This window comes from Lepisosteus platostomus, chromosome 3 (genome assembly GCF_059453375.1).
Source record: "Lepisosteus platostomus isolate fLepPlt1 chromosome 3, fLepPlt1.hap1, whole genome shotgun sequence".
Classification (NCBI taxonomy): Eukaryota; Metazoa; Chordata; class Actinopteri; order Semionotiformes; family Lepisosteidae; genus Lepisosteus; species Lepisosteus platostomus.
The window spans coordinates 63,754,075-63,781,413 of NC_142613.1; the positions used below are offsets into that span (position 1 = coordinate 63,754,075).

Sequence of the window (27,339 nt, forward strand, 5' to 3'; positions counted from 1 at the left end):
CTATAGCAGGAGTGGCCACACACTGCGCTTCTAGACATTGGCACTGCTTGGTCATTTTAAACTCACAAGGATGATTTTCAGTGATGTTTGTCATTTGGGCTACATCATATTGTCTAATTTGTACAGTTTTCAAAGGCAGTGGAAGACTGAATAATGCATGAATGACCCTGTGGTCTTGCTTATACTGTGATGCAGGGATTGTGTGATTGATTTCCCACATGTATGGGACAACACAAAGTGATCACAGGCCAATCGCATAGTGTCTGATGGAAAAATGAGGGGGTTATTTCAGGGAAGACCCAACTATATAATGATTACAGTACCCTGTCATGATTTAAATTACATATAGGATTTAGTCAAGATCCTAGTTTATTTATAACATTGTTAAGACTGTGAATCTAGAAAAATATACATTCATTATGATTACAATCCTTGGCAAGTACACCTCTACTTTACTCTTTCCACATTGAATATTCTGTTTCCACACTGGTGGTTTTTCAGTTTTTAACTTACTGTGAATATGTACATGGAATAGGCTTGAAGTGGGCAGCAACCAGTATTTAACTCATAACTATGTTGCTGTATGCCCTCACTACCATTCTGTGCTTAAACTGCTCTACCTCCATTGCAGTTTTTCAGTTTGCAAACATCTTGCTGTATAGATAGCTTCTTCTCATTTAGTTTTTATCATGGCTAATTAAATCATAAAAAGGTATTTCTGCAGAAACACTCATTGAAGTATTTGCACTGTAAAGCATACTCTTAAAAACTGGAAGTTATAAATACTGTAAGGTTTTATTAAATTAATATTTTCACTGAATGAACAATACCTTAGATACTATATATATATAATTTAACAGGAAGATAACACAAAGTTCTGACATTCTTCCCAATAATACACAAGTAACAAAATAAGGTTCATTCCACACTAAAATGTAAAAAGAAGAAACAATAAAATAGTTTCTTATTCAAAGTTGTATGAAGCTCAGTGGTCTCCCAGCTCTTGGGTCCCTGTGATCTCTGGCTGAAATGTATTTCATTTCTTCTTATGTTCAGTGTGATTAACCTTTACTTGTTCCTCAGCAGCCAGCCTATTCTGACAACACTCTCCTGCCCCTCTTGATGTAAAGCAGAGTCTACAGAAAACTGGGCACAGGACATGTAAGCAGAGATAAAAGGTAGAGTGGAAAGAGCTAAGGCTATATACAACTGAATGGCCTAATGTGTGTTATGGCACTTTGGGGATATGACAACTATGCTATCTACCTCTCAAAACATTTTTTGGGGATCTTGTCTTTGACAAGATGCCGCCTCTACCACAACTGGCTTCTCATACACAATCAATGGAAGCTGGGTGTGGCCGTTTTAGAGGAATAGCACTGGAAATCCATAGTAGATCTTGCTATAATCCACTCTGGAAAATGTTCTCCTTTTGAACCATTGCAGTGAATATTGCCCTTGAGCCAGCATATCACCCACTTTAGGAATGTGCATCTATCACTGTTGGCTTGCAGAACAGGTCCTAAAATAAGCTGGTGGTCCTCTTTCAGAGAAGCCTGCTCATCCCCAAAAAACAGACTTTCATAGAGGAATGAGTCCCCAAAAGATCTTCCTCACTTTCTTTTCTCGCACGAAGAAGCTCATCAGTCCTCTATCCACCAAGAGAGCTGGAACAGACAAGTCCCTGAATTCTTTGTCTTTCTTGCCAATATAAACATTGCTTTATTCCCTGGCACACCCAATACGGCTCTCCCTTGCACAGATGGTCTTCCCTGCACTGGAGTGCCTGCACTGTCTCTTCTGAGACCTACTGGCACCCAGTTTCCAACTATAAACACTACAGAGTATTCAGACTCACCCAGGAATACAGTACACCATAGAGAAACAAACACTAAACCCTCTGTAGCTCGATCTTTCTTGACTTAATCCACCTGCTCCCTCCCTGAAGTACAGGAGATGAGATAGATCAATCAGTCCAATCAGTCAATCAAGGCAGGTGTGTCCAATTTACTTCAGTGAAGGACGAGGCTTTAATTAAGCCTCAACTCGCTCCATCATAGCCATTGTCACCAATGCATGGTTTGAGTTATGTCAATTTGAGTTATGGTTTGAGTTATGTTAAGTGATATCTAATTAATGTCTCTCAGACTTCCATACACTAAACAATATTTTAACAAGTATAAAACGGTGGCCTTCAAGAAGTGTGTAACCTTAATGGTATTTTTTACTTCTTTTTAATTGAGAATTTTTCACCACAAGGGGGGGTTTTAGGATAACGGACTGTTTCAATTCAAGTTTAATGTGCTGCATTAAAGAGCTTGACAGCCCTTTGAATCTCAATATTGAAAGACATTTCAGTCAATACAGGATAAGGAAGGATTTTCAAAGAATTTCACTTTGTCAATGGTTTATAATGTTAAGGGCATTCCAAACTAATTACAACTGTGTAGAAGTTCAATTATTAAGAATGTTGTTGTGATGTTTTGGTTGGAACTGCCAGCACAGATATGATTTCTATCACAAATTTCTACAAGAATATTATTAATGTGTTAATAATCGTTAATAATATTAAGTTAAAAGTGTCCAAGGATTTGATAAAAGATAAGGTTTACATTTTAAAGAGGTCAAAAATGACTGAGGATAAAACAAATCTTTTTCAAGGACTACTTACTAATAACATAATTTCTTAACACTGCTGTGTTTTTATATTCCATTTAGAAATGAAGCCACTAAAGCAGATTAAAAAATAGTTTGGAAGATTAAAATGTATTAATCTCACTCTTGATATACAGGATCTTGGTCACAATATGGGTTCCTGGTTACACCTGCTATTTCAACATTATGAAGCAAAAAAAACTTTCACCTGATTATGCTGCGCCGCTTGCAGACTCCTGGCCAGAAAGCCTCTTACTCTTGGATAGCAATTCTAAAGCCTATCCAAGAAGCACAGGCATAACCACACCCTAAAAGATGCCTGTCCACTGCTGGGCACATGCTCAGAAAGATCCAAGAGCTGTGAGATAATAAGGTGTCATGCCACTGTACTGCCCATCTGTAGCACTTTTGTGAAAAAGAATGTCCATTTGTTCTACAGCTCACAAAGCTTCCGAGCTTCGGAAGAGATTGGTTTACACAGCTCTGCTTGTGTATGTTATTTTTTTTATTTCAATCTCAACATAGATAAGACAGTCTCTTCTGTATGTTGTGAAAGAGCTGAGAGTGGATGGGTTTTGCAGCGCCTACATTTATTCCCTATCTCCATATCAAGAGTACCCACTGGGCTTTAGACTCCACTCATCCTTCACAACCAGTGAGCCACCCAAACCTAAGATGAAGTACTAGTACTCACATGTGTTGCTGTCACCCTGGATGCTGAAGTTGGCCCAGTTCTGAAGGAAGAGCTTAAACTGGTTCTTTCACCACCCTGACCAAATCATGTTCCGATTACTGTCATCTTCTAGACATCTGTACCTTGTACATTCTCTCCCATCTAAGATCTTCTAATGCAGCAACCAAGCAAGCCGATGGTCTTACATGAGACCACATCCCTCCCTGAGACTGCAGCAAACTTTCCTTCACTGCACTTTTCTAAGCATTCATTCTACTACAGACATGATCTATTTTGTAATATTTCTATTCGTGTGCCTGTGGCATCATTCATGTACAGAATTATTTAGAATCCTAAAAGAATAGCTCAGAACTGAACTAAAAAGGAAAAGTGATCAGACATTCAAGGGAGGCTGCAGATCAGCAATATCTGCCATTTTCCCAACAATGTATGTAAATGCAGAAACTAGACAGGTAGCCTGAAGGTCTGGAAATATCACAATTGTACACATATTTTCAAAACAACTTATTTTAACTCAAATTAAGGAACAATATCACCATGTGAATATTCCAAATGGATTCTAGAGACCATTACATTTTAGCTTTGATTCTTTGGAAACCATAATCCTTACAAAATGCTACCTTTAGGATGAATTTCAAAATACCTTATTAAATGTCTTACCTTATCTTAGAACACACAGGCACAACACAATTTGTTATAGCTCCTAGAGGAATTTGTGTACTGAGGTCGATGAACAACAGCCCTAACCTTTCTGAAAACCTGTTCATGCCACTTAATGAAAATCAAAGTGTTCATTATGCTGCACAAGGTGGGCCAATAGCAGGAAAATGTCACAGTTTTTATTTATGGCTTAGCAGTCCATTGACATTCCATGCCTGTAGACTATTATAACAGAAATATTCTACAAATTAGTTATTTTTTGCAAAAGGACATGAATATTAAATGCATAACCTGGGCAGGAGGTACCATTAAAGCGGTCTTTTCTGATTAAAACTATATAAAAAACAAACAAACAAGGGATAAACAAAGAAAAACAGATTACCGATAACCTAGTACTACATATGACTTCTGTGAAATGTGAAATAAATAAAAATTCACTGCAGCAGCACAGAGCTTCTGAGGTTAAGACTTACGTCTTTTCGAAGTACTCGTGAGCTTATGCTGTGCAAGCTTTCTCCTAGAACTAATCAGGTCCCTTATGAAGCTGATTAAAATGCGCCACCAATAATAATCTCCTCACCCTCCCCAAAAGCACACTGAGAGAGGAAAGCAGGGTATAATGTTAATTGGAGGAACTGATAAGCTGCCCGTTTTAACTAAAAGGAAGTGACATGCCAGGATCCATAATAAAAACGCAGTAAGACCACTGATGAATACTGAACAAACATTTCTACACATTCTAAACATTTGACACACCTGTAGGCTCCACGGCCGAAACGTTGTGTTCTCTTTCTTCTTTTTTTCAGCATGGAATAAACCTATTATTTGTTTCTTTGCAGCCTACGCATGCTGACGCAGCTACCCACCTAAACATTTCTACATTTTATTTCTCATTTCCCTTCAGAGAACAACTAAAATCAAAATGCCACACCCTGATATGGTGCTAAATAATGTATCCCACCCTCTTATCATAACACTACCAGATATAGATAGTATAAAAGGGAATGTTAGAGAACATTGTAGATTTGTTTTTTGCGTTTCAAATTTCACAGCCGGAACCCAGTGATTTGTTTTAAATGGTCCCACATTACAGCTACTATGGGTCATTAAAAAGGGGAAATGCACTAATTCTGTGCACTTAACTTGTTTGTATTTCAACACAAATATAACTTCATTATTCTTTTTGAAGCTTAATGAGTGCTTCTTGGTCCTTTTCCGTGCTCACTGCACTTCTTCAAACCCCCCCAAAAGGGGCAGGTTTTGCTGTTTATGCATGTTTTTTGCATAGGTTTTTAAAAAGCACCATGTGTTCATATATAATGTAGAGAAGGATGGCTTTGTTGTAGTTGGTAGACGTTCCTGTTGAAAGCAGACTTGTTATCCAAAGATGAAACAGGCTCACTTTGCAAAATCAGATTCTCTCTCCTCTCTGCAATGCAGTAAAGCTGACTATTTCCTTAAATCTTACAGTGGAATTTTCTTATTTATCCGTGGCTTGTCCATCTTGAAAAACACCTGGGGCAGCAGTCAACTTGAAAGAACAAGTTTGGCAGTGTAAGAAAAGGCAGATTTCAATTATATTTATGAACTTAGTTGAAGAGATGCTATAACGTGTCATATTGGAAAATTAAGTTTAGAATTTGTCAGTATTTGCTGGATAATTACACAACCACTCCCTCAGTCAGACAATAAGGGTGGAAACACGATAAAAAAAAATAAGATGTTATTCTAGTATACTGTTGGAACAGGAAGTTTTGATAATATAGAATTGGTCACTGAAGTATGTGCATTTATGTTTTCACGGACAGGGGACCCATCTCATTCATCACTGAAAAGCAGCACCTTATGCAGCTGTTATTCATCACCACCCACCTATGGGACTAAGAGCGCTATAAAAACCGTGAACCAAAACTTTTTTTAAAACAATTTTTTAATTCAGTTTCACAGAATGCAAGGACTCAACAGTTAGAAAGCAGAGGGGAAATGCAAACCGTTACGTATACAAAAATAAATGTGCAAATGCCCGATGTATTTCATTATACCATTAGTAAATTTAATTTGCTTCCACTCTGCAAGGAACTGAATCCGAGACTCATACAGTACATCACTTTGATGTGTTTAGTGTTCTGTTCAAGGTAAAGTGTCATTACTTTTCATTCCAATTCATAATACAAGATTAGAAACCCCTATTGTTGGCATCATCTTGAAACTACCTTTGCTAGACAAGACAGATCATACCCTCTATGAAAATTCTTTGGATAGGTGCTAAATGGAGAGATCTGTATGCTGCAGTGGTGAAATGCTCCTTGGAGGATCTCTCACAAATCAGTTGCTATCACACATGACCTTGGATTTGGAGTAAACAAATCACAAACAAATTTGGAATTATAATGTTTAATATATATATATATAAATGCAAACAGCAAGCAGCAGTTATGGGATGCTCTGTTTTCCTCTTACACAAACCCAACCATGCCAGTGGGCATCAGTTCTGACCTGGAGAGACAAATCATTCTGGAATATTTGAAAGATGTATGACCCAGTGCTCATTAACCTCAGAGCTCACACCAAACACCACCACAACATTTTATTTTGTAATGACTGGGTCTAACATTTCTTTTGTAAAACTCAACATTGAAGGACTGAAATAATAAAAAATGAAATTCTTTATGCCGCCCCCATAACATTTCTTATCAACTCTAGATTAATAAAACAATTGACAAAAAGTCGATTTGTGTACCCTTACTGTAATAACAGCACCAATGTCAAATGAGTGACTATAGTACTAGTGGGGGTATTATAGTCAAACCAAAAGCAACAGGCCACATGATCTAGATAAAAAAGATGGGAAGATATTTATCTATTATGGATTTCTAAGATAAAGAGTTGGAAAAAAGTACCACAACAACATTAAAGTAGTACACAAAAAGACAAACAATGGCGTCCCGTTTCAAAAGTAATTTATTTGGCACCTAAATTAGGTAAAATTTAGGGCTCTCGCTTCCCATCTATTGTACTTGGAACAGTTTAGTTGGTATTTGAAATGAAAGGGATAAAGGTTTTCTAACTACTGGTTTTTGTTCCGTGAAACACCAGTTTTTCCTAAACTTACAGTATTTGTGAACACATTCAATTCAGTAGAGACAGTCAGGGATTACATTTTGACTAAAGAAGAGCATACCCCCCAAACACATTTTCTCATGTATAGAATACTGTGGTTTCTCTCTTGGGATATGAAGGAGGAAAAGTTACACTACCAGAACTGGTACATCCGGATTGTTCCCTCTTTCCCATGCAATTCTGTGCCAAAGACCGCAAGATGGAATAAGCCTTGAAATTTCACACCTGGCATCAGGCTACAAAATGATCATTTAATCATCATGTTTGCTACTGTCATCACCCAGAAAATATCTGGGCGGCCTGACACAAATGCAGCTGGAAGCTTATGCAGTTTTACAGAGCCCTTTTTAGACGTCAATGCACACAAGTAAATCCACACAATTAACTCAAAAGAATACAAATTTAAGATATGGAAAAAACTGGAATCACTGTTTTATGCACTTTCCTAATACATCAGTTTCCTACTAAGACAAGCAGTTGAAAATCTGAACTGGAATCTGTAAACAATTTGCATTCTGACTACACGTCTCTACAATTCTGTAAACAATGATAGCTTCTATTTTCATACATCTTAGATTACATTTGATCTATTTGATTACAATACACTATTAAAGATACAGATATTAGTAACAATGTTCAGAATACATTTTCTTTATTCATGTACATAGCAAAAGTGACTTGTAGATTTTAATGCTCTTTTGTGCAAAATGCTTTAGTAAACTATAATTTTGGCATTTATGAGATTTTTTATTTCATGTTGGAAACACAAAACTATATAAAATGTAGATTGTGGCCCTTCCAAAACACTTTCCAAGATTTCATAACTCTTGAAAAGTCCTTTAATTTTTTTTAAATTACTGTCAGTTGACTCGTGTCCATCCTTCACAATACTGTGCAAAATTGGTTTAGCAAGTGCAAGCTGTTCAACAGAACTGACGAACAAAAAGCAAATCCTGCAAGATTCACACGAGAGAGCTCTCACTAGCAGAAGCATGATACCATGCGACAGCCACAAACCTGCAGCACCACCAATTCTGTGTCTGCTTTTCCGACAAACGTTTTGAGGAAAAGGCTCGGTAAGGCTTTAAAAACACCTGTAAGGCAGCAAGAGAGGGCATTTTCCCACCAGACACAGCTAAATTGTATATCTATGAGGCTGCTTCCGTTAACAAATTTTAAAAAGCACAAGCTAGTCAGAAATTACATTTTACAATTACAAGCTAGTCAGAAAAAAGTCAGAAAAGCTAGTCAGCTTCAGAAATGAAGACATCCACTGTTAAAAAATCCTAATTTATTTTTGGGATAACCATGTAACAAATCATGTACTTTCTTACTGTAAAGCAAAAACAGCTGCTAGGAAAGTGAATTTGGTGCCTATTGAAAGTATCTCTGGTAATAATAAAGTGAATGTTCCCCCCAATTAAAAGCTAAAATAAGTTGATCTGCAGCACCTCTATCTATACCCTCAAGTGACTTTCGTCACACAAAAATTTGGCACAACTGCACATTGCATGGTCATAAAAGGTTTCTAAGCACACTTTGAACAGACTCACATTCCACTTATTGCTGTACAAGAACTGCCATGGCACTGTGTGAATGGTAATAAAATGTTACTTCTTAACTGTGTTTTAAGAAGGCCTTATTGAGCAACGTGTACACTATTTACATTCTAAGAACATTTTACAAAGGCTGTGGTTATTTTAAGAACTATATACAATATGTTTCACTAGTGTTAAATTACGATTACCAAAGGCCACTCTGTCAGACACAGGAGGGCAGTTTATGACTGTCACATTAGGTATAACACAGCTTTGAAGTTGTTCAGTTTCAGTCTTAAGACTCGCGTCTTAGAAGCATTAGAGAGAAAGACTGTCTGGTAAGCCGCTTGCTCTAGCATTTTATAGATCCCATTATAAACCCAACGCAAACTGCATGCTATTTCGTACCTTGGATTTTGGCTGCAAGTGCAAAGAAATTGCGTATTAACTTTATTTTTTTACCATACCTGCTAGTATACAAGTTTCTAACTTTCTAACAAGGGAAATGTTACCTTCTTTTCTGAAATTCCCTGAAGGATGTTGAATTTATTAATACAGGGTGATATTCCATAATGTATCATTAGAAATGGTAAGAAAGAGATTTTCATGGGCTGGCTAACTACTGCAAAGGATATCCTAATCACATGGACATTTTGCTCTTCAAGTGAAAGAATACCTTCACCAGACTGCACATGTGGTCCATCTTGCACACCATGCAAAAACACTTTCAGGTAAAATAACACAAATAAGCTATTAGCAACTGTAGACTAAATAAATGACAATGACTTTCAAAGTTATAACATTATTATAACATAAAAAGATAATATTTGCCATTAATTACTACATATTTTAACCTGGCAAAAACCTTTCTGGAAAGCAGCAGGACAGCTTAAATATTTTTGAAACAACTATAATGTTTTGTTACATATCCAGCACCCTGTACAAACATGAGAGGCTTATTTACTGGGTATTATAAGCTTATAATACTTACAGAAAATAACAAAACCTGCATTTGTGCAAGTATGACTGGGCTCAGACTAAAATCCAATGTTGAAAGTACATAATTTAGAGGAATATCTGCAAACAAAAAAGTAAAAAAAGCTTTATTCTCAGGTGTCTTAGAATCTTGCAGTATTTGTGTATTTGTCTCACATCAGCATTTCTCGGGCTACAACTGGAATGGTTTTGTTTACAAGTCATCATCTCCAATTCCCTCGAAGGCATAGTTGCCGTGGAAATTGTTGCCGCTGAGATCATTGGCAGAGTTGGAAGTGCTGATCCCTCGCAGGGTCACTGAGGTCAGCTTACTCTAGAATAACACACAGAACAGGCAACAAATAAAACTATGGGGGTTTAAAATGCACAGGGCTGAAGAGCACAACATTAACTTCCAGAACAGTGGTTCTCCCGTCAGATCTTAATGGAGTACATTTCAGTGACTAACAAACAAATGTAGAAAAAAAGCATGTGTGGAATTTTTTATGTTCAGCCAGGAACTTAGTCTTTAGACTGAAATACACACAGACAGCATCTGCTCCCCTTAGCCAAGTGTCCTTAGGGGTTGTTTCCATTCTGATACTGTGCTGCTGCTTATTGATGTAGTTTGGTATTCTAGGTCTACTTGTCATCCACACAGCATGTATCCTAGTGATATTTTTTGTTACTATCTAGATATTACTATCTTGTGTTGGAATATAAATTTGCTAAATATTTCAATTTTTTTCTTGTGTATAACCCAACCCAAGAAGGTAAAACTGACATGGGTGGCTACCACTACAGCACAACTGAAAATCTCAGGTTTATCATAGGATGCTTCTTGGCAGAGCCAACTTCAGGGGAAAAAAAAACGTCATACTGTATTCAGAAGAAAATGGCACTCTAACTGTTCGGGACAGCAGGTGGTACATTATACACCAGTCCCAGAGCACGTTTTACAAACTAAATGTTGCACCTCAGTGAAAAAGGTAGATGATTTCAGGTTCAGCTGACAGAGGCAATCCTTAAATATACTGCTGATTAAATCTGAGCTTCGAAGCCCACAAACTCTACTTTCAAAGACTCAGTCTGTTGACTACCACAAGATTTCTGCCCAAGCTTGAAGGAGAAGGTATCTACACTACCCTCTTTACTTTTCCTCTCTATGAAATGCCATTTCAAAGTGGAATGTTTTGCATCAATACTACTAAACAATCAATTTCATAAATGTTTTCATCATTTCCCTATGGGATTAATAAAGTATTATCTATCTAAACTATTAACCAATAACAAAGAAAGCTGTAAGGTCTGTCCAATACCACCAGTCACTAACTGAATTCAGTATAAAATCCTAAAACCACAACTCACCGACAGCTTAACAATAGGTTCACGGTTTGGGTCTGGGGAGTCCTGGTTTAAAAGCAAAAAGAAAATCAATATCAGTATTTTATTGGATGCCTAGATTATACCATGGACTGTATATTTTCTTCTGTGAAAAAAAATCTTACAAGTAAGGGAGGGGATTTCACAGGCTGCTGGCTGTCAGATCGACGTAAGGAACCATTATGACGTTTTTTCAGCATCTAGACAAAGAACAGACAAAAACAGCTTTTGCAATTAACTGTCAAGGAAGAGACAAGAGTACTTCTAATTCAGACTCACAGCGTTTTATAAAATAAAATGTGAAACGCTACCAAGTCCTGCTCAGTTTTATTTACTGCAACAATCTTTACCAGCATGGGCGAGCTGGGAAAGTGGGCTTTTTTTCTGAAATGTACTCTCCACCTCTTTTCGCACTGCAAGGCAGTGAAGGTGTGGGACAGACTCAGAGGCACAAGGCCAGGTCAGCCCCAGGGGCCGATGCTGCAAACCAGCGGCATTTGGCCAGCTGTGCACTGCCTGCACCGTTTATAATGTCTTTCACCAGCTGACTGCCTCAGTAGTCTGGAGTTTATATGTTTAAAACTGTATTGCGTGTTGTGGGAAATTCTTCAACGGAAGAGCAGGAGACAGCCTTGTGCGGACTCAGCCTTTAATTGAGCTCAATACATACAGCAACACAGTGCAAGGTCTGCTACACCAATCGGACAAGTCACTAAAGTTTTCCAATTCTGTTTATACAGAATAGTATCATGTATTAAGAGACAGGAGGGCCTGTTTCAGGCTCAGCTGGTTTTCATCCTGTTCTTTGAAGTTTACCATGTTTATTCTTAACCAGTTCGTTGGGAGAAAAATAATTACTGCTGTTTTTACAGAAAAAGTTTTTATCTCACTTTTAACAGACCTTGAGGTTTTCTGGTAGCTGATACAGGCAGTATACAGCTAAGTTAACATGTTCCAGTAATTCCATACATTCCACAACAAAGGTAAGTACTAACACTGAAACCTTGATTATGTGTCTCTATGTGTGTCCTGCTTAAATGTGCCTGGTTATAAATGTAACCAATCTGAAAGAAAACAAAACACTGACACAAACCCTCAGTGCAGCTCCCTTAATTGTTGACAGTATCAACAGAGTATCGCCTCTGTCCCCAAGACCTTGGACGTCACACAAAGGAAGGGCTGGTTCACTAACCTTTTTGATGCTGCCGCCAGATTTCTTTACCATCAGTTCGTCCACCATGGACTGAAGACAGATGCTCATCATTATAGCCTTGAAGAGCCGGCAGGATGTTAGAAAAGCATTTAGTACAAGACAATTCATAGTCTATTTAGTAGCTATTGTAAAGCCTTGATAAATCTGTTTTATTCTTTTATTTCCCATTGAATCCTCTTACTGAAAAGGCAATGTCAATGTTAGTAGATTTCCAAAGAAATATAACTAAGAAACGGAGAATCAGTTCTACAATTAATTTATATGAACATTTATCACCTGTTTCTACGGCAAATGAACCTTAGGAATTCCTGCTTTCTTTTTACCAAGTCCCCCCCTCCTTCCTTATACTATGAGCAGTTAAAATTTAAAATAGTCTGAAGCATAAAGAAATGTTCTGGGATGACCACAATGAGGTTAACAAGATTGAATGGACAAAAACAGATGGAAATACAATCTTAAAGCTGTGTAACATAGAAGTAAAACATTCACTGCTGAATATTCTTTAAAAATGATTACTCTGTGTAAAACCTAACTTCTTAACAGTCCTAGTATATAACCCAATAAATGCACTTTCTTTCAGGTTTGAAGCTTGAAATGGCATTCCTAAACATCTAACTTCACTGGAAAAGAAAGGAAGGCAGTGGAGAATAAATAAACACAGAGCAGGCTTCTTAAGGGGACTTAAGTGCATACTTGTGGACTGGTGATAGTGACCCATTGTAAGCGGTCCTTGCTCATGAGATACTCAAATGCCAGCTCCAGCTTGACCTCACATTTTCCAGAGCCATTTGCTGTGCCATTCACCACTGGCACCTGCTGAAAAGCAGAAAAAAGGCATTTATAGACTGCCATCCACCACCTAGTATTTGGGTTTATGCCACATGCAAGTTATTATTTAAAACATCAACGCAGTATAATACAGCTCTTTCTATTGCGGAAGGCTTGTAAAACCACTCCTAAATAAAGTGTGAATGATGAAATTATAAAATGCTCTGGATAATATAGATTTGCTTGAAGGGACGCTTTCTGGTAAGACTTTCTGGTAATTTTTTAATTGTAGCTTGATGACACACTTCCACCTTCGTAGGTGTTATTTTAGAATTCATCCACCCATTATCAAAAAGTTGCCTGGTAAAGGTTCTGGCAACCTGGAACCTATTTCAGAAGCACACAATTCAAGGGATGTTATGGGATGTCAGTCCATTGCATCAAGCACACACACACAATCACTCACAACAAGAAAGAACAGATTTTTTTTATAACTGAAAACTCCAATGATATTTTAAGATGCATACTAGTCAAAAAGCTCACACGTTAAAGTACTTTGTGAAGTGTGGCTCAGAGACATGTAAAACAAGAAAAAGACTGGCAAAAAAACGTCTCCACTTACAGAAGAAGTGACACGCCAGCATCTCATGCGTGTCACTTTAAAGCTTCCTTCCTTAATCCGATCGTTGGGAAGTTTGACGTGAAAGTTGAGCTCATTGTTCCCAGCACTGACGATCACATGGCAGCCCTTTTCAGGGAAGTCTGTGATGCAGGGATCGAATTTGATGTAACCGTAATACTTCAGGGTCTGAGCTAGGTGGATGAACTATGAAAAAAAGTTTATGATTAGGTCAAAAAAGTACAAAATATCTAGAACAAAAGAGCAATGAATCACCTAAACATGAATATTAGTTGCATTTGTTTGTCCAATTTTTCATTTATCCATTGTTGCTGAGGTACTTTTTAATGTTTTCAAGTGCAGTTTTCAAAGATTTACAACTATGCAAATCCTAAATTCTGTGTCTAGCAAAGGACAGACCCCATGAATTTAGATGCATAACTTCCACCATCTACCAGCAAAGAGCACCACACATACATGTAACTGACTGGACATATTGTGAGGGTGGAAGTTACCCAGTTTATCTGAATTTGCATTCTTCAAAACATACGTGGAAAAAGAATCAATACTATCATAAAATCATAAAGTGGATTTTTAAATTGTCCTGAATATAAAACACCTTGAGCAAACATGTTTGCTAAACAGATAATTTCAATGGAACATGAATTAAAAAATACTCTTAAAACAACAAGGAAGCAGATATATAGGGAAGTGAAAGCAATAATATCAGTCTATATTTTGATTTTTTATAATTTTGTGGTAGATGAATGTAGAGAAAATCACACTCAATATATTTCTAGTATTTCTGCTAAAACACTGAACAATGAATGGAAATTAACATTAATCATGGATAATTTCACCACAAAGTGGACAGTTCTGCTTATTGTGGAAGTGTAAGTGAAAGCAATATCATGAGCTATAATAATAATCATCATCATCATCATAATAATAAGCACTTTGCAGGTAATGGGGACTCCCTTTCACCTCCACCGATGTGTAGCCCCCACTACCTTGATGTTGTACAAGTTGGATGCTACCAACAGGTACATATTTCACTGGCTTTTAACTTTAGACAGGTTGTCAAAAAAACGTTTAAAACACAAAATAAAAAACTGACTGGGATATTTCACACAACATAATTTATACTTTTTATAAAAGGAAAGTGTTTTTGACACAAAGCAGCACTGCGAGTATCACATGAGGAAATTAATCTGATTTTTTAAATGTATGAAATTAGGTCTCATTCACCCAGAATTTAATTTTTTTTAATGCAATTGTTTCAAAACATAACCTTTATGTCAAGATGATGTCACTTTAAATTGCAATGAAAATGGAAATTAACATTTTTAATTAACAATAACAAAGTGCCAGTTTAGCTGTACATTTCCCAAAAAAGAGCAATCTTCTCCTAGTAAAAATCATCAGGTTTGCATATAAGTTGGCATGTGACATAAAAACAACTATAAGCTAAATCTGAAACTGCAATCATTTCTCAATTTGAAGTTGTAAACCAAATACAGTATATCCTTTTTTAAAATGCCTTCTTTCTCCTTACTTCTTTCTTGGAGCCTTTTTCTTGCAGGGATTTGAGCTGCCGATGCTGGTCTTTATTGACCAAGATCCAGCCTTTCTCAATATCGGACACCGTCTGAGTGAAAACAACAAGGTAACGGATGGAAAAAAAAAGGCGTCTTCCTTATACAGGTGATATTTTTTGCTCACCAATAAAACTACACAGTACAACAATAACAGAACCAGTAGTTGCAAATGTAGACCTCCTTTCATGGACAAATGAAACAGAAACAAGCATACTACATGGCTTTCATTACTCTAAGCTGTAAAGTAAAGCTGAAAATGAAAAAATTCTCATTTGAAAAGTCAGTCATTATACAGTATATAAACTCAACAATTTTCTTGTGTATGTTGTTTTCTCATTTTACTTCATTTCTTTTCTATACATTAGTAAAATAATGTCCAGACACAACAGTCATATCCCACTTCTCTCACCCATCAAAAAAGAAAAACAAACGAGAAAAGGGGGGGAGAGACCAAAAATGAAAATAACAGATGAATGACCTTTTATACAAGTTCTAGCAGTCTGCCACTTCTTTCTTTCTTCCCCGTTACAGAGAGAGATTCTACAGCTTTCACATTTTAACAATCGTTTTCAAAATACCACCAAGCCTCAACATCCATGAATGTAAATTTGCTTATTTTTGATTCAGAGTGGCCAGCGGGGTCTTGGATGAGAGGAGAACAGAGCAGGATGAAACAAAGTCAAATACTGTTTTCACATCAGCCCCCTGCTCAAGCCCCCATCATCTGCATCTCAGTGTGGTCTTGTTCTTGTGTTGTTAACTAATGCTCCCAGTTCTGTGTCAGTGGCTGGGGAATGAAAGGCAATTTCACAGGCTCACTGTCGGTTTTGTTGCCCTTTTCCTCACAGTGTGGCATGCTAATCACGGAGCAGGGAATAGCTGTTAATGCAGAGAGAGAAAATGAAGCCAGCCAACAGATGCAGAGGACAGATTCATTTATGTAGTTAATTTTGGCTGATTCCCATATGTTTGTAATTATTGTTGTTTGTTTTAGTTGATCCATGTTATTTTCATTAACTTAAAGCCAATGTATTAACACTTCAATTATCATATAAGGGAGGTTTATCTATATATTTCAACCATACAGACTATACTGTAGTACATTATGCAACAACATGGCCATATGCGAATTTGGCTGTTTGTCATGGTTCTCTGCAACAAATACTCACAATGTCGAGACTCTACTGTATACAGTATGTTGCTTATTTCTAATTCTAAGGGTAATTTTCTTCAGAAAATATTACATTCATTGCTAAGTTGTTGGCTTCAACCATTTTCTATTGAATTGTTTGTTTAATAGAGGCTGCAATTCTTCTTCATTTCTATAGTATAAACTTTACTAGTGAGTCCTGTGGATTTTGAAGTTCCCTCCAAAAGTGTTGAAGCAGTGAAGTTGAGACAGATTTTGAACTCTACTCTCACCATGAAAAAAATGTCACAATAAGTACAGAAAGTTATTTTTCCATCCATCTGCTAAACATTTTATCCAGTACAAGGTTGCTGGGGGATACCAGAGCCTATCCTGGCAAGCAACAGGCACAAGGCAGGGTCACAGGTCACAGGTCCATCACAGGAGACACACACACTCACACTGGGGCCAATTTTCACTGAAGCCAATTAACCTACCAGTATGTCTCTGGAATACAGGATGAAAAAGGAACACTTGAAGGAAACCAACATGAACTCAGGAACTCTACACAAATAGCGCCCCAGGAATTGAACCCAGAGCCCCAGCACTGCACAATAACAATACTAATCACTGAGTCACAGCCCCTGTCTATGAGTATAGCTAATCTTGATCTTTACAAGCAGTCCTGAATCATATTTTAAAAAATAAAAAATGTTTTAATATGGAAATAATGTAGGTAAAACACATAAAAAACCTATATTAATTATTCGATTATTTAATATAGGTCTAGAAATATTCTATTTCTATTAAGAAATAGAAAATAAAGAATCAGGAAATCCTAGGTACTGTACTTGGTATAGTTTTTTTAGAAAGTCAGATGTGACGGATATTCCTACACAACACAGCTTTGCAACACTAAACTTTATTAGTACTTTAAAGAAGGGAAATAAAAACACCTACCTGAGCATATAATAAATTGAGTCCAACCCGGTTGTCCATCACATCATTATCATATGCTGAGTCCCAGTAACTGCAAAACAAAATTTTATTGCTGGTACATAATACATTTCTACAAAGGAAGCATTTTAATCTGAAATTGTTAAATATATTTTTTTCTCTGTCTGTAGGACAGAATGGTAAGTGCAATGCTACACCTCTAGCTTTTAAAATGTAAGTATAAAATAATAAAAGATGGCCAATAGTAATGCAAGCAGAGATATTGGTATACCTTTGGATACCTTTTCAATATCCTCTTGAGCCTAAGTTAAAATCTGATCTACAACTCTGTAACTGATGTACAATTAGAAAGAAAACAATTATGATGAAAAGGTTTCTCAACACAATATCTCAAGATGTAGCTCTTTTAATGATGGTCTAATGGTTATTTCAGGATTTGTAATGCTGTAAATGTCTCCAGAGGAATGGTATGGAGACAAAATGGCAGAGGATAATTCTGTAGAAATCACAACCAAGTAAGATGAAGATAATTCTATCAGAATTGACAAGAAAATAGATTATCCTTTGGAATTTGCAAATTGAACATGTCCCCTCTTTGAAAACAGTTACATGAGTTATCAGGCTTCACAGGAAAAGTACGTGTTAGATTTAGCTTAATCCACTAGGATCTATTAAAAAAAAACTTAATTAATCTGCCTATTTTTGATCATCTAAATGAGGGTTAGTTATTTTTTGCATACAGATATTCTCCTGTCAGGCTGAAAGTAGGTCATATTGCAGGATTCACCTCTATAGTAAAACAATATCAGGCAATAAGGCAGAAAGATGTGTGCAGCGCACATATGCCATTATTATTATCATCATTGTCATAGTAGGGAACTATGGATATGGTTAAAATACAATAGAGTCAACTACAAATACAAGGCAAGCACAAAAATGCTGGTGAAGAAAGTTTGCAAATGCCACGCATAACCAAACACTAAGAGAAAAGCTATATAATGATTTTTAAAGTGTTCAAAATGTTCATAACTGCTGAACACCCGTGACTGCTCAGTCTGAAACTCCTATGAGAGCAGGCTAAATACTTCATGTACTGCAGGTTCCCACATATTTTGAAGTCTGCTTTGTGGGAATGACTGTCCTGATCAGCTAGAGAATGCAGGGAACATCAGTGCTCAGTTTCTGCATTATACATTACACCATATTAGACTTTTAATGAATGATAACACTTTAAAAAGAACGGTACACTATTCAATTTTAAGGGAGGTGATCCAATGTTTCAGTTTTTAACTAAAACACATAAAAGCCACTAAAAGTTTAGTCCAAATGTACAGAAGTTTAACTTAGAGATTTCATGTTTCTTCTTGTGTCTCTCTTCTGTTGTAAAGGTGATTTAGTGATTTAGGTAGAGGATGACTGGTACTCACAACTTCATGACTTTATCACTTCAATTCTCCCATTCTATATTTTTACCTTTCAGAGTGAATTAAGCTTATTAGATATAGTTTAGGGACTAATGGATAACCTCAAAGGTGAATTTTTATTCCTCTTGACCTACCATGTTTATCTCGTGATGTGCCACTTTAAAAGTTGACATTAACGACATTAAAAGTGGCAAGTGTGTCTATCAAAAATACATCCTGGTATGTCTGAAAATAAGAGGATCAATGAAACGATCTTATTATCTCAGGTGTCACTGAGTACCTCTATTATCAAGTGGAAACTAATGAAACAGGAGTCTAACCTTTTCCGGAGGACAATCCGATATTCAGGGTTCTTGAGGCTGGTGACGGAGACATAGGGCAACTCAAACTCCTGTAGCTTTCGTACGACTGCAATTAATAAAAGGACAACATTAGTGTTTCTTATTACACGTGGATTTCAAAGGCAACTCATCAAACAAACAACAGAAGTCAAGGAAATATAACATTACTGATGCTGACACAAGACATGAGCAGAAAGCAAAAGTCATATTTAAAGCCCAGAGTTGAGAAATACGGTGTCTCGCTAATGTATTCACACCTTTCCAATGGTGTCCTATTTTGTGAAATTACAAACTGAAGCCTATACTTTTTGAAATTTTATATTCTGAGCATAATCTGATGGTTTATGCATGTAAGATAATTTATAGTATCAGCAAAACCTAAAATGAAAAGTTTAGGAAATGCTGATTGCATAAATATTGAAAACCCTTATCTATTTGGTGGAAGAAACTTTGGCAGCAATTACAAACCAATTACCAAGTCTTTTAGGTAAGTCTCCATCAGCTTGGTATAATTATTGCCTATTAATCTTGGCAGATTAGCTCAAACTCTCTCAAGGAGCTTGGGGTTGCTTACGGAGATCAAGTTTGCAAACTCTCAATAGTGTCACACCCAAAGAAGGCTCCACAGCCGAAATGTGTTTCTTTTCCTCTTTTTCTAGCATGGAATAAACCTTTACTTGTTCTTTAGTATATAATAAATGTTAACTGCTACTTCAAAGTGCCAACACTTCCAGCTAAAGCAACAAAATGTGAAAATTGTGCAAAGGAAATTGCATGTAAGCCCTCAGACTGCTGTCTGTCAGATGTTCCGATATATGTGAATAGTTTAATTATTCATGGAGGGAAAAGGGCCACTGTGGCATCAGAATGCACTGTGACTGACATCATCTTGCAGCTACAGCAAAGTAAACTTACAAAACAAGTGAAAATACTGTTAAATAGCAAGAAATACCAAGTTTAAAAAAGACTAACTGCCTGAGGTTTGGTAAACTGCGTCAAAGTGACAAGAGGTTAAGGCTACTATATGTTGAAAAGTAGACCATGTGTAGACCATTAAAAACAGAACAGGTGCTGGATAACCTGAACAAGACTTCATAGCCAAAATAGTTGTTATTTTCCCCCCACTTTTATCAAAATGTTCCACTTTCCATCTTGGAATTAACCTCTTATTCCACCTGTTCTTAGGTTTTGGATAAAATTAAAAAGTATCACAGCTTTAAACCTTGTTTTAAAAGATTTATTATTTGATATAAAAGGTAAAAGGGCTGTTTCTAGCAGATAACATTACTTTGGCTCTTATATTGTAATATATAAATGGCTATTTTAATTTTTTTTAAATACAAGCATCATTCGTCTCAGGGGTTCTTTCAGCATATGTTTACTACAGAAGGACTGGTTTGAAGTCATGGCTGACAGTGTCTGGCAAGACTCTCAGAAAAAGTTGGCTGAGCCAGCTGGAAAAAGGAGTCTTTCAAGCTTGTGGGACCCCACTTGGACTGATTCTCTCAACTCTGACACGCCTGCTGCGGACTCAACCAACGACGGCTGCCAAACTGTCTGCATTCACTGGGCAGACGACTCATTAACTCCTCATGTGGTCTGAGGACAACCATGCAAGCAACAGGGACCTGAAGAAAGGATAGACTTATAAAAGGATTTACTAGTAACGTGTGTGTGGAGGGTAGCACGGTGCCGCAGTTGTTATCATGGCTGCCACACAGGGCTTGGTCCCTGGGTTTGACGCCTGGGGTGCGGTCTGTGTGGAGTTTGTATGTTCTCCCCAGTTTCTCATGGGTTTCCTCTGGTTGCTCTGGCTTCCTCCCACAGCCCAAAGATATACTGGTGGGTTAACTGGCTTCTGTAAAAAACGGCCCTGGTGTGAATGTGTATCTGTGTGTGCAAGGAAAAAGCTTACAAAAAAAAATCAGTAAATAAAAGTGGCCTACAGTGTGATCTCTTTGCCCGACTCCAGTTCATCATGGTGTCTTTCACATTTACCTAATTCAGTATAAATTAAATCCTGATGGTACCAATTATTTACAGTCAAGCCCTTAAATTCACAAAGGTGTTACTTAAAGTATTATCCCACTGCTTGCCTGTCACCACACTCTTTGTGGAAAAATCAAATCTATCTGAGCTCTGTATGCTGACACTTTCTCTGCACCTTCTTTGCAATAAATTGCCATTACTGCTATGTAACTTTAGGCAATTTCTATTCTAATACATTTAATCAATACACAATACACAATAAATCATTAATCATGCTGCTAAAAACAAGGTAATGAGGTTCACCAGAAAAATATTATAATAAGCCTGCATTCCCTGGCAATTCAAGTTCTAAAACATATTACATACTGTATCAAGGCAGAAGTCAGTCTATTGCTCATGGTAGAATAAAAAAGGTTATATTCCCTTAGTGCTATGCTCATGCCTCCAGTATGACTTAATGCCTTGGTTCATGGCATAAAGATATTTTAGCAGAAGCAGGAGTTTGTTAATTCACCAATTCCCATTGCTTGACATCTACAGCTAATTATTTTAGAGAAAGCAGCAATAATCACAGGTAGGAATCTCAGTCTGTTATGCAAGCAAAAAAGTCAAAACATTTTACTTTTTATTCCATAAAAGTTCTATTTAGTTTAATTTCTAGATTGTTAGTTTTTTTTAGAACTTCTTACAAGACCAGTAGCCATTTACACAATAAAACAACAAACGCTCCTTAAACATCAAGTTGCATATCTCAAATTCCAAAATGTGGTGATTAATGGTTCAAAGTTTTCGATTTTTTTTTTAGTTTTCAGGGATTATATATAAACAGTTCATTGTATTAATCAGGTGTTTGTGCAGTAACTGGCATAGCAGGTTATAGACCGTACAGGCATTTCACCATTTCTGCAAATGCCTGCCAACTTAAATGAGCATGTGATAGTTTAACTGTGCTGTTCCACTATAGTGTTTTATGTGTTCCATTTCTAATGATATAATTTTATGTGAAACCGCTTAAAAAAAATAATAAAATGTAAAGGATTAAAATCTATTACACCATGTTATGTTTAGTGCTGCTTTATTATTTATTAATTTATTCTGCAATTTCCCTCACGGGATCAATAAAGTATCTATTTATCTATTACTTAATATTCTGTATGCTACATATATAAAATAATGCTAGTGTTTTGTTTTCCTTTTCTAAAAAGTATGCTCAAATACCATAAGCCTATTAAATTCACCCTGTGTAAGGTACACAACATCAGTTATTTCAATTTAATTATAAAAAAAAAAGGTTTAAGTAAAATGCCTTAAAAAAATCGAATGTTTGGGTCAGCTCTTACAAATGGCTTAAGAAAAAAAGCAGCAGAATAAGATGAACAATTGTAGCAGCAAATTTAAGACAAGTACTACTGAATAACTGATTCATACTTACAAAATTATTTAACTGCACTGTTGAGCAATTTGTTCTTAATCTGAAAACAGCAATTTACTCTAGCTGGAACTAAACTAAAAGATTAAATGTATCACTGTTTTGCAGCCCTGTATATCAAATTCTAAAATTACACTTAAATCACAATACCAGTTAGAATGACTGAAGACCCAGTATCACTGACAATTTCAATTATTACGCAATAATTCGCCCAAGTATCCCAGAAAATGTAGGAACAAGGTCATACATTGATATGTTTAGACTTAGCTGATGCCTCCTGGTCTCTACTAGAACAGGTTAAGAAGAGAATTTGGGAACGTTAATGGGGGAGAAAAACTGGATAACTGATAAAAGAAAAATTCAATACAATCAGCCAAGATCACCAGCGAGTTTTCAAATGCACATCTCACTTATGTAGTTCAAATTGAAATGTTACAATAAAATGGAAAATTTTGAAATGTACTCACATGTACAACCTCCATCCTTCCCCTCTCGGATAAGAAAAAGGCTGAAATACCCAACTAGGTCATCGGGAAGATCTAACTTTGATGCTACAGCCTGCAAAATACATGTGGAAAATCAATTATTAAGAGCTTTAGATTATCATGTTATTCCCTATAAACTAAAGGCAGGACACTAAAATGTGCAGTTCTATATTGCTGGAATGCAATCTGTGCAACATGCTGACCTTTTACACGTAGATATATAATCTATTGTAGGTCCAGATTATAGCAGATACAGAAGACTTTCACTTTTGAATGATAAAAATCCATCCACTCGTTTTCTAACTGCTTCTTCCAATTCAGGGTCTCAGCAGCAGGAGCCTATCCCAGCAAGCAACAGGCAGAAGTCATGGTACACCCTGGAAAGGAACAGTCCATCACAGGACACACACAGACAACTCACACCAGGGCCAATTTTCCCAGAAGCCAATTCACCTACCAGTATATGTTTGGACTGTAGGAAGAAACCCACTAGCTTTTCGTATTTGCATTCATGTTTATACATTGCAAGTAAGGAAGTCCTTCTTATTATTTTCAGTCAGTGCAGAAGTGACATACAGTATTCACACAGGCTAACACAAAAGACATCTGCGGTCTGAAGATCAGATCCCCAAGGCTGAAACTGGGATTCTATATGAATTTAATCAACTTTAGATTGCTAAAATGTTTACTTATGGTAATATAAAGTTTAATAAAGAAAATATTTGTTTTTGTTTCAGTTATTCTTCTGTCTATACAGAAAAAATCTGATCAAGGCCCAGAACTAAGATTTAAAGCCTTGATTTTTCAATAACAAAACAGCCATACCTTGAAAACAACCATTCATGAAATGACTTAAACAGATTATTCGTTCTGAATGAGACTTGCTACTGTACATTAAAAATTTAGACACTCACACTGGATGATTTTATGATATCGTAAATTAAAATGTAGCTTAATTTTTAATATAAAAACATATAGGTTCATGTTTTTGCACCACGAATTTCAGCAAGGTTGACTGAAACACAATTCACACTCCACCATCTACCATCACTCAGACGTTTTGCCAAAAGAAAGTATAAGTAACAAGCTAGTAACAGATTTTCGTCTATTCTCCTGTTCCCCAGCTAGGCAGCGTAAAGCCATGATTAAAAACCTTTCACCCCCCAGCTGCTCCCCCCCAATTTCCACAGCCTGTTCTAAGTACACAGCTGTGAACAGATGCTCAAAGTGTTGAGTGCAGAAATTAGAGATGACGGCTGTGAGCAGAGGCAGACGTGCTGCGAATCACAACTCCGATCCTGAAATCCAGCTGGAGCCCAGCAAACACTCCTTGCCATCTCCTTCTCCTCCTCTTCCTCTCTTGCTCCCAGGACTAATCCGCTGCAGCTGTTCCCAACGCTGGTTAGTATATTCTCATAGGGCTCAAACACTACAAAATCATTAGTCTAATAAAGAAGCATCTTACAGTACAGGCCTGAGAGTTCTATTTCCAATAAAACAATTTTAGCAGTGATCCGTGCAACAAAGGGATTCTTCTTATTTCAAAATCAAAATCTTCAATTTTAATACCCAACATCTTGAATGGATCAGATTCGGATAATGTTTTCTGGACCAAAAGGAGCTCAGCTCCTTCAAGACATGATCCATTACAGGCATTGCAGTAATTTATTGTAAACAGTATGGAACACATACTAAAGAATTAAATATTAAAGTGGAGATTAAGATTTTTTTTTATTACTTCATGTACTGCAGACTCCAGATAAAACTTCCCTGTATTTATTAAGGTTGTGCTGCAGATAAAAGTTACCTCTAGGACATCCTCTGTCTGATCCGATGTCAGTATGCTGACTTTGACCTTCTGCCCATTGGAGAGGTACACTTCTAGGTGAACCTCCTCAGTGGGAATCTGCTGGGTTTCCTGAGGGATGAGACACAAAGGCAGAAGTCAGCACTGCAGATGAATGCAGCAGAGAGGCTAAGGCTAAGGAACTCCCTCTTTTTACGCACTCAAAAGCTCACATGCTCTTACCCTCTGTGAGTGCAGACCAGGGAACTAGAGAACAGAGTTTAGAAAAAATGGAATAAAGTTAAACAGTGTCACAGACCTCTTCAGATTTGGCTTAACTGCATGTAAACACCAATACATGCCTGGAAGATTAACCATTCACAAAATTGCAACCCCCCCCCCCCCCTTAATGATATAATTTTCTTTGGCAGGAGGGAGAAGCTTTATGCCATTAGCTTCTGGGTTTACAATTTATTAACTTTTATGTTCCAGACCAGAAGTCCTATTCAACAGCAGTGAAACTCATGATCTGGGATCCATATCACAATTTCCATGAACCACTGAACTGGAGGGGTTTTGGGAGCTTTAAATGTTTTTAAGAAGCTCTGTACAACACAAAAAAAATCTATAACGACTTTAACCCATAAACTGTATTTAAAATAAGCAAGCAACCATTTTATGTATTCTACAAGAACAGAATCAAAGCTGTACTGCCCAAAAAGTCTATAAACTTTTAATGGGCACTGAAACTCAAAAGAACATTGCATCAAAACACTGAGGAAAATCAGCACACCTTAAAGTTTTTAGTTTTCAAAAAGAGAGGAGGCAGAACATAAAACAGCAAGAAATGAGCTAAATGTAAAACACCAAGACATTGATCCAGCTACAGAGTTCACCCTTAGCCCTTAATTTTATAACAGAAATATAACACTATTCAATGTGTTTGGAAGGTAACACTTTCAAGTTCAAAGTTTATTCATCAAACGCACATCAATACAGCGTACAGCAGTAAGTGCCGGAAATGAAATGTTTTTTCTGCAAGCTCACCGGAGGAATAGAATAAAAATTACATGAGTTAAAAGTTACAATATAAAATTCCAAAATAAGTAACGCAATAAGGATTGAATAAAATAACAGAATAAAATAAACTTCAACATGGATAGAGCTGCTATTTGTGCAAGGTGTATACAACGTATTATTTCCAAAAAGTGCAATAAACCATATGCCAAATACAATGAAAATACTACATGTCCTTGAGACCCTGACCATTTATCAGTGACCGTAGGGTAATTTGCTGATAGTGACTGCAACTTGGCTTAGCAGTCCTCTTGCCTGGAAGTAGAAGCTATTCCATAATCTGATGGTCTTTGATTGCTTGCCAGACGGAAAGAGAGAAAACCGTTTATGAGTAGGAAGACTGGGATCCTTGAGAATAGACCTGGCCTTCTTAAGACATCTAGCTGAGTAGATATCCTGGATGTTAAGTAGTTCACAGCCAGTAATGAGCTGTGTTGACTTCACCACCCTCTGCAGTACCTTGTGCTCCAGGACAGAGCAGCTCCCACACCAGGCAATGAGGCAGCCAGTCAGGATGCTCTCAATACTGCACCTGTAGAAGTTAGCCAGGATATATGAGGACATGCCGAACTTCTTTAGCCTACGGAGAAAGAATAGGTGCTGCAATGCTATGTTAACCACGATGTTGGTGTGGTGAGACCAGGCTAAGTCCTCTGTGATGTTAACTCCCAAAAACTTAAAGCTACTGACCCTCTCCACTACATTCCTGTTGATGTTAATAGGTGTTTGGTCTTCTCTCTGATGTTTCCTATAATCCACAATCATCTCCTTAGTCTTCCCGATCTTCAGAGAGAGGATGTTATCCTGGTACCATACTGCCAGGTTTCAACTTCTTCCCTGTATGCAGGCTCATCACCATCTGTGATCAAGCTGATAACTGTTGTATCGTCCATAAACTTAATGATGGAATTTGAGTTATGCCTGGCGACAAAATCATGGGTAAATAAGGAGTATAGGAGAGGGCTAAGCACACAAACTTGGGGGGCTCCAGTGTTTAGAGTCAGGGTAGAGGATATGTTGGTGCCCACCCTCACCACCTGCGGACGTCCCATCAGGAAGTCCAGGATCCAATTACAGAGGGAGGTGTTCAGTCCCCGGTCCTGGAGCTTGATGACAAGCTTTGAGAGCACTATGGTGTTAAATGTTGAACTGTAATCAACAAACAGCATGCTCATATATGTTCCTTTCTTATCCAGGTGTGAGAGGGCAGTGGCGATAGCATCTTCTGTTGACCTGTTCTGGCAATTTGCAAATTGCAGTGGGTCCAGGGTGTCAGGCAGTGAGCAGATGATGAGTGCTTTGACCAACCACTCAAAGCACTTCATAATGACTGATGTGAGTGCAACAGGGTGGTAGTCATCCAAGCAACTAATTCTAGGTTTCTTAGGAACAATGGTGGTTTTCCAAAAGTTGGAGGGAACTGTGGACTGAGCAAGAGAAAGATTAAATATATCCATGAAGACATCTGCCAACTGGCCTGCACATGCCTTCAGAACACA

At 37.2% G+C, this 27,339-nt stretch overlaps 1 protein-coding gene across 3 annotated transcripts in view; it reads right to left on the reverse strand.

The window, feature by feature from the left end:
• Window positions 1–8,409: 8,409 nt before the first annotated feature.
• snx17 (sorting nexin 17) overlaps window positions 8,410–27,339 on the reverse strand; it is a 48,598-nt gene continuing 29,668 nt past the window's right edge. For 2 of the 3 annotated variants that reach the window (XM_088626401.1, XM_088626399.1), the window contains exons 5-15: window positions 24,785–24,895; window positions 22,960–23,050; window positions 19,054–19,141; window positions 17,313–17,382; window positions 15,181–15,273; window positions 13,629–13,832; window positions 12,932–13,054; window positions 12,218–12,295; window positions 11,151–11,225; window positions 11,011–11,052; window positions 8,410–9,976 (exon numbers count right to left, since the gene is read on the reverse strand). In XM_088626401.1, the coding sequence (XP_088482527.1) occupies window positions 9,857–9,976; window positions 11,011–11,052; window positions 11,151–11,225; window positions 12,218–12,295; window positions 12,932–13,054; window positions 13,629–13,832; window positions 15,181–15,273; window positions 17,313–17,382; window positions 19,054–19,141; window positions 22,960–23,050; window positions 24,785–24,895 (1,095 nt within the window). In that variant the 3' untranslated portion in view covers window positions 8,410–9,856. The remainder of the gene's footprint in view (window positions 9,977–11,010; window positions 11,053–11,150; window positions 11,226–12,217; window positions 12,296–12,931; window positions 13,055–13,628; window positions 13,833–15,180; window positions 15,274–17,312; window positions 17,383–19,053; window positions 19,142–22,959; window positions 23,051–24,784; window positions 24,896–27,339) is intronic. The other variant, XM_088626400.1, reaches the window with a different exon arrangement.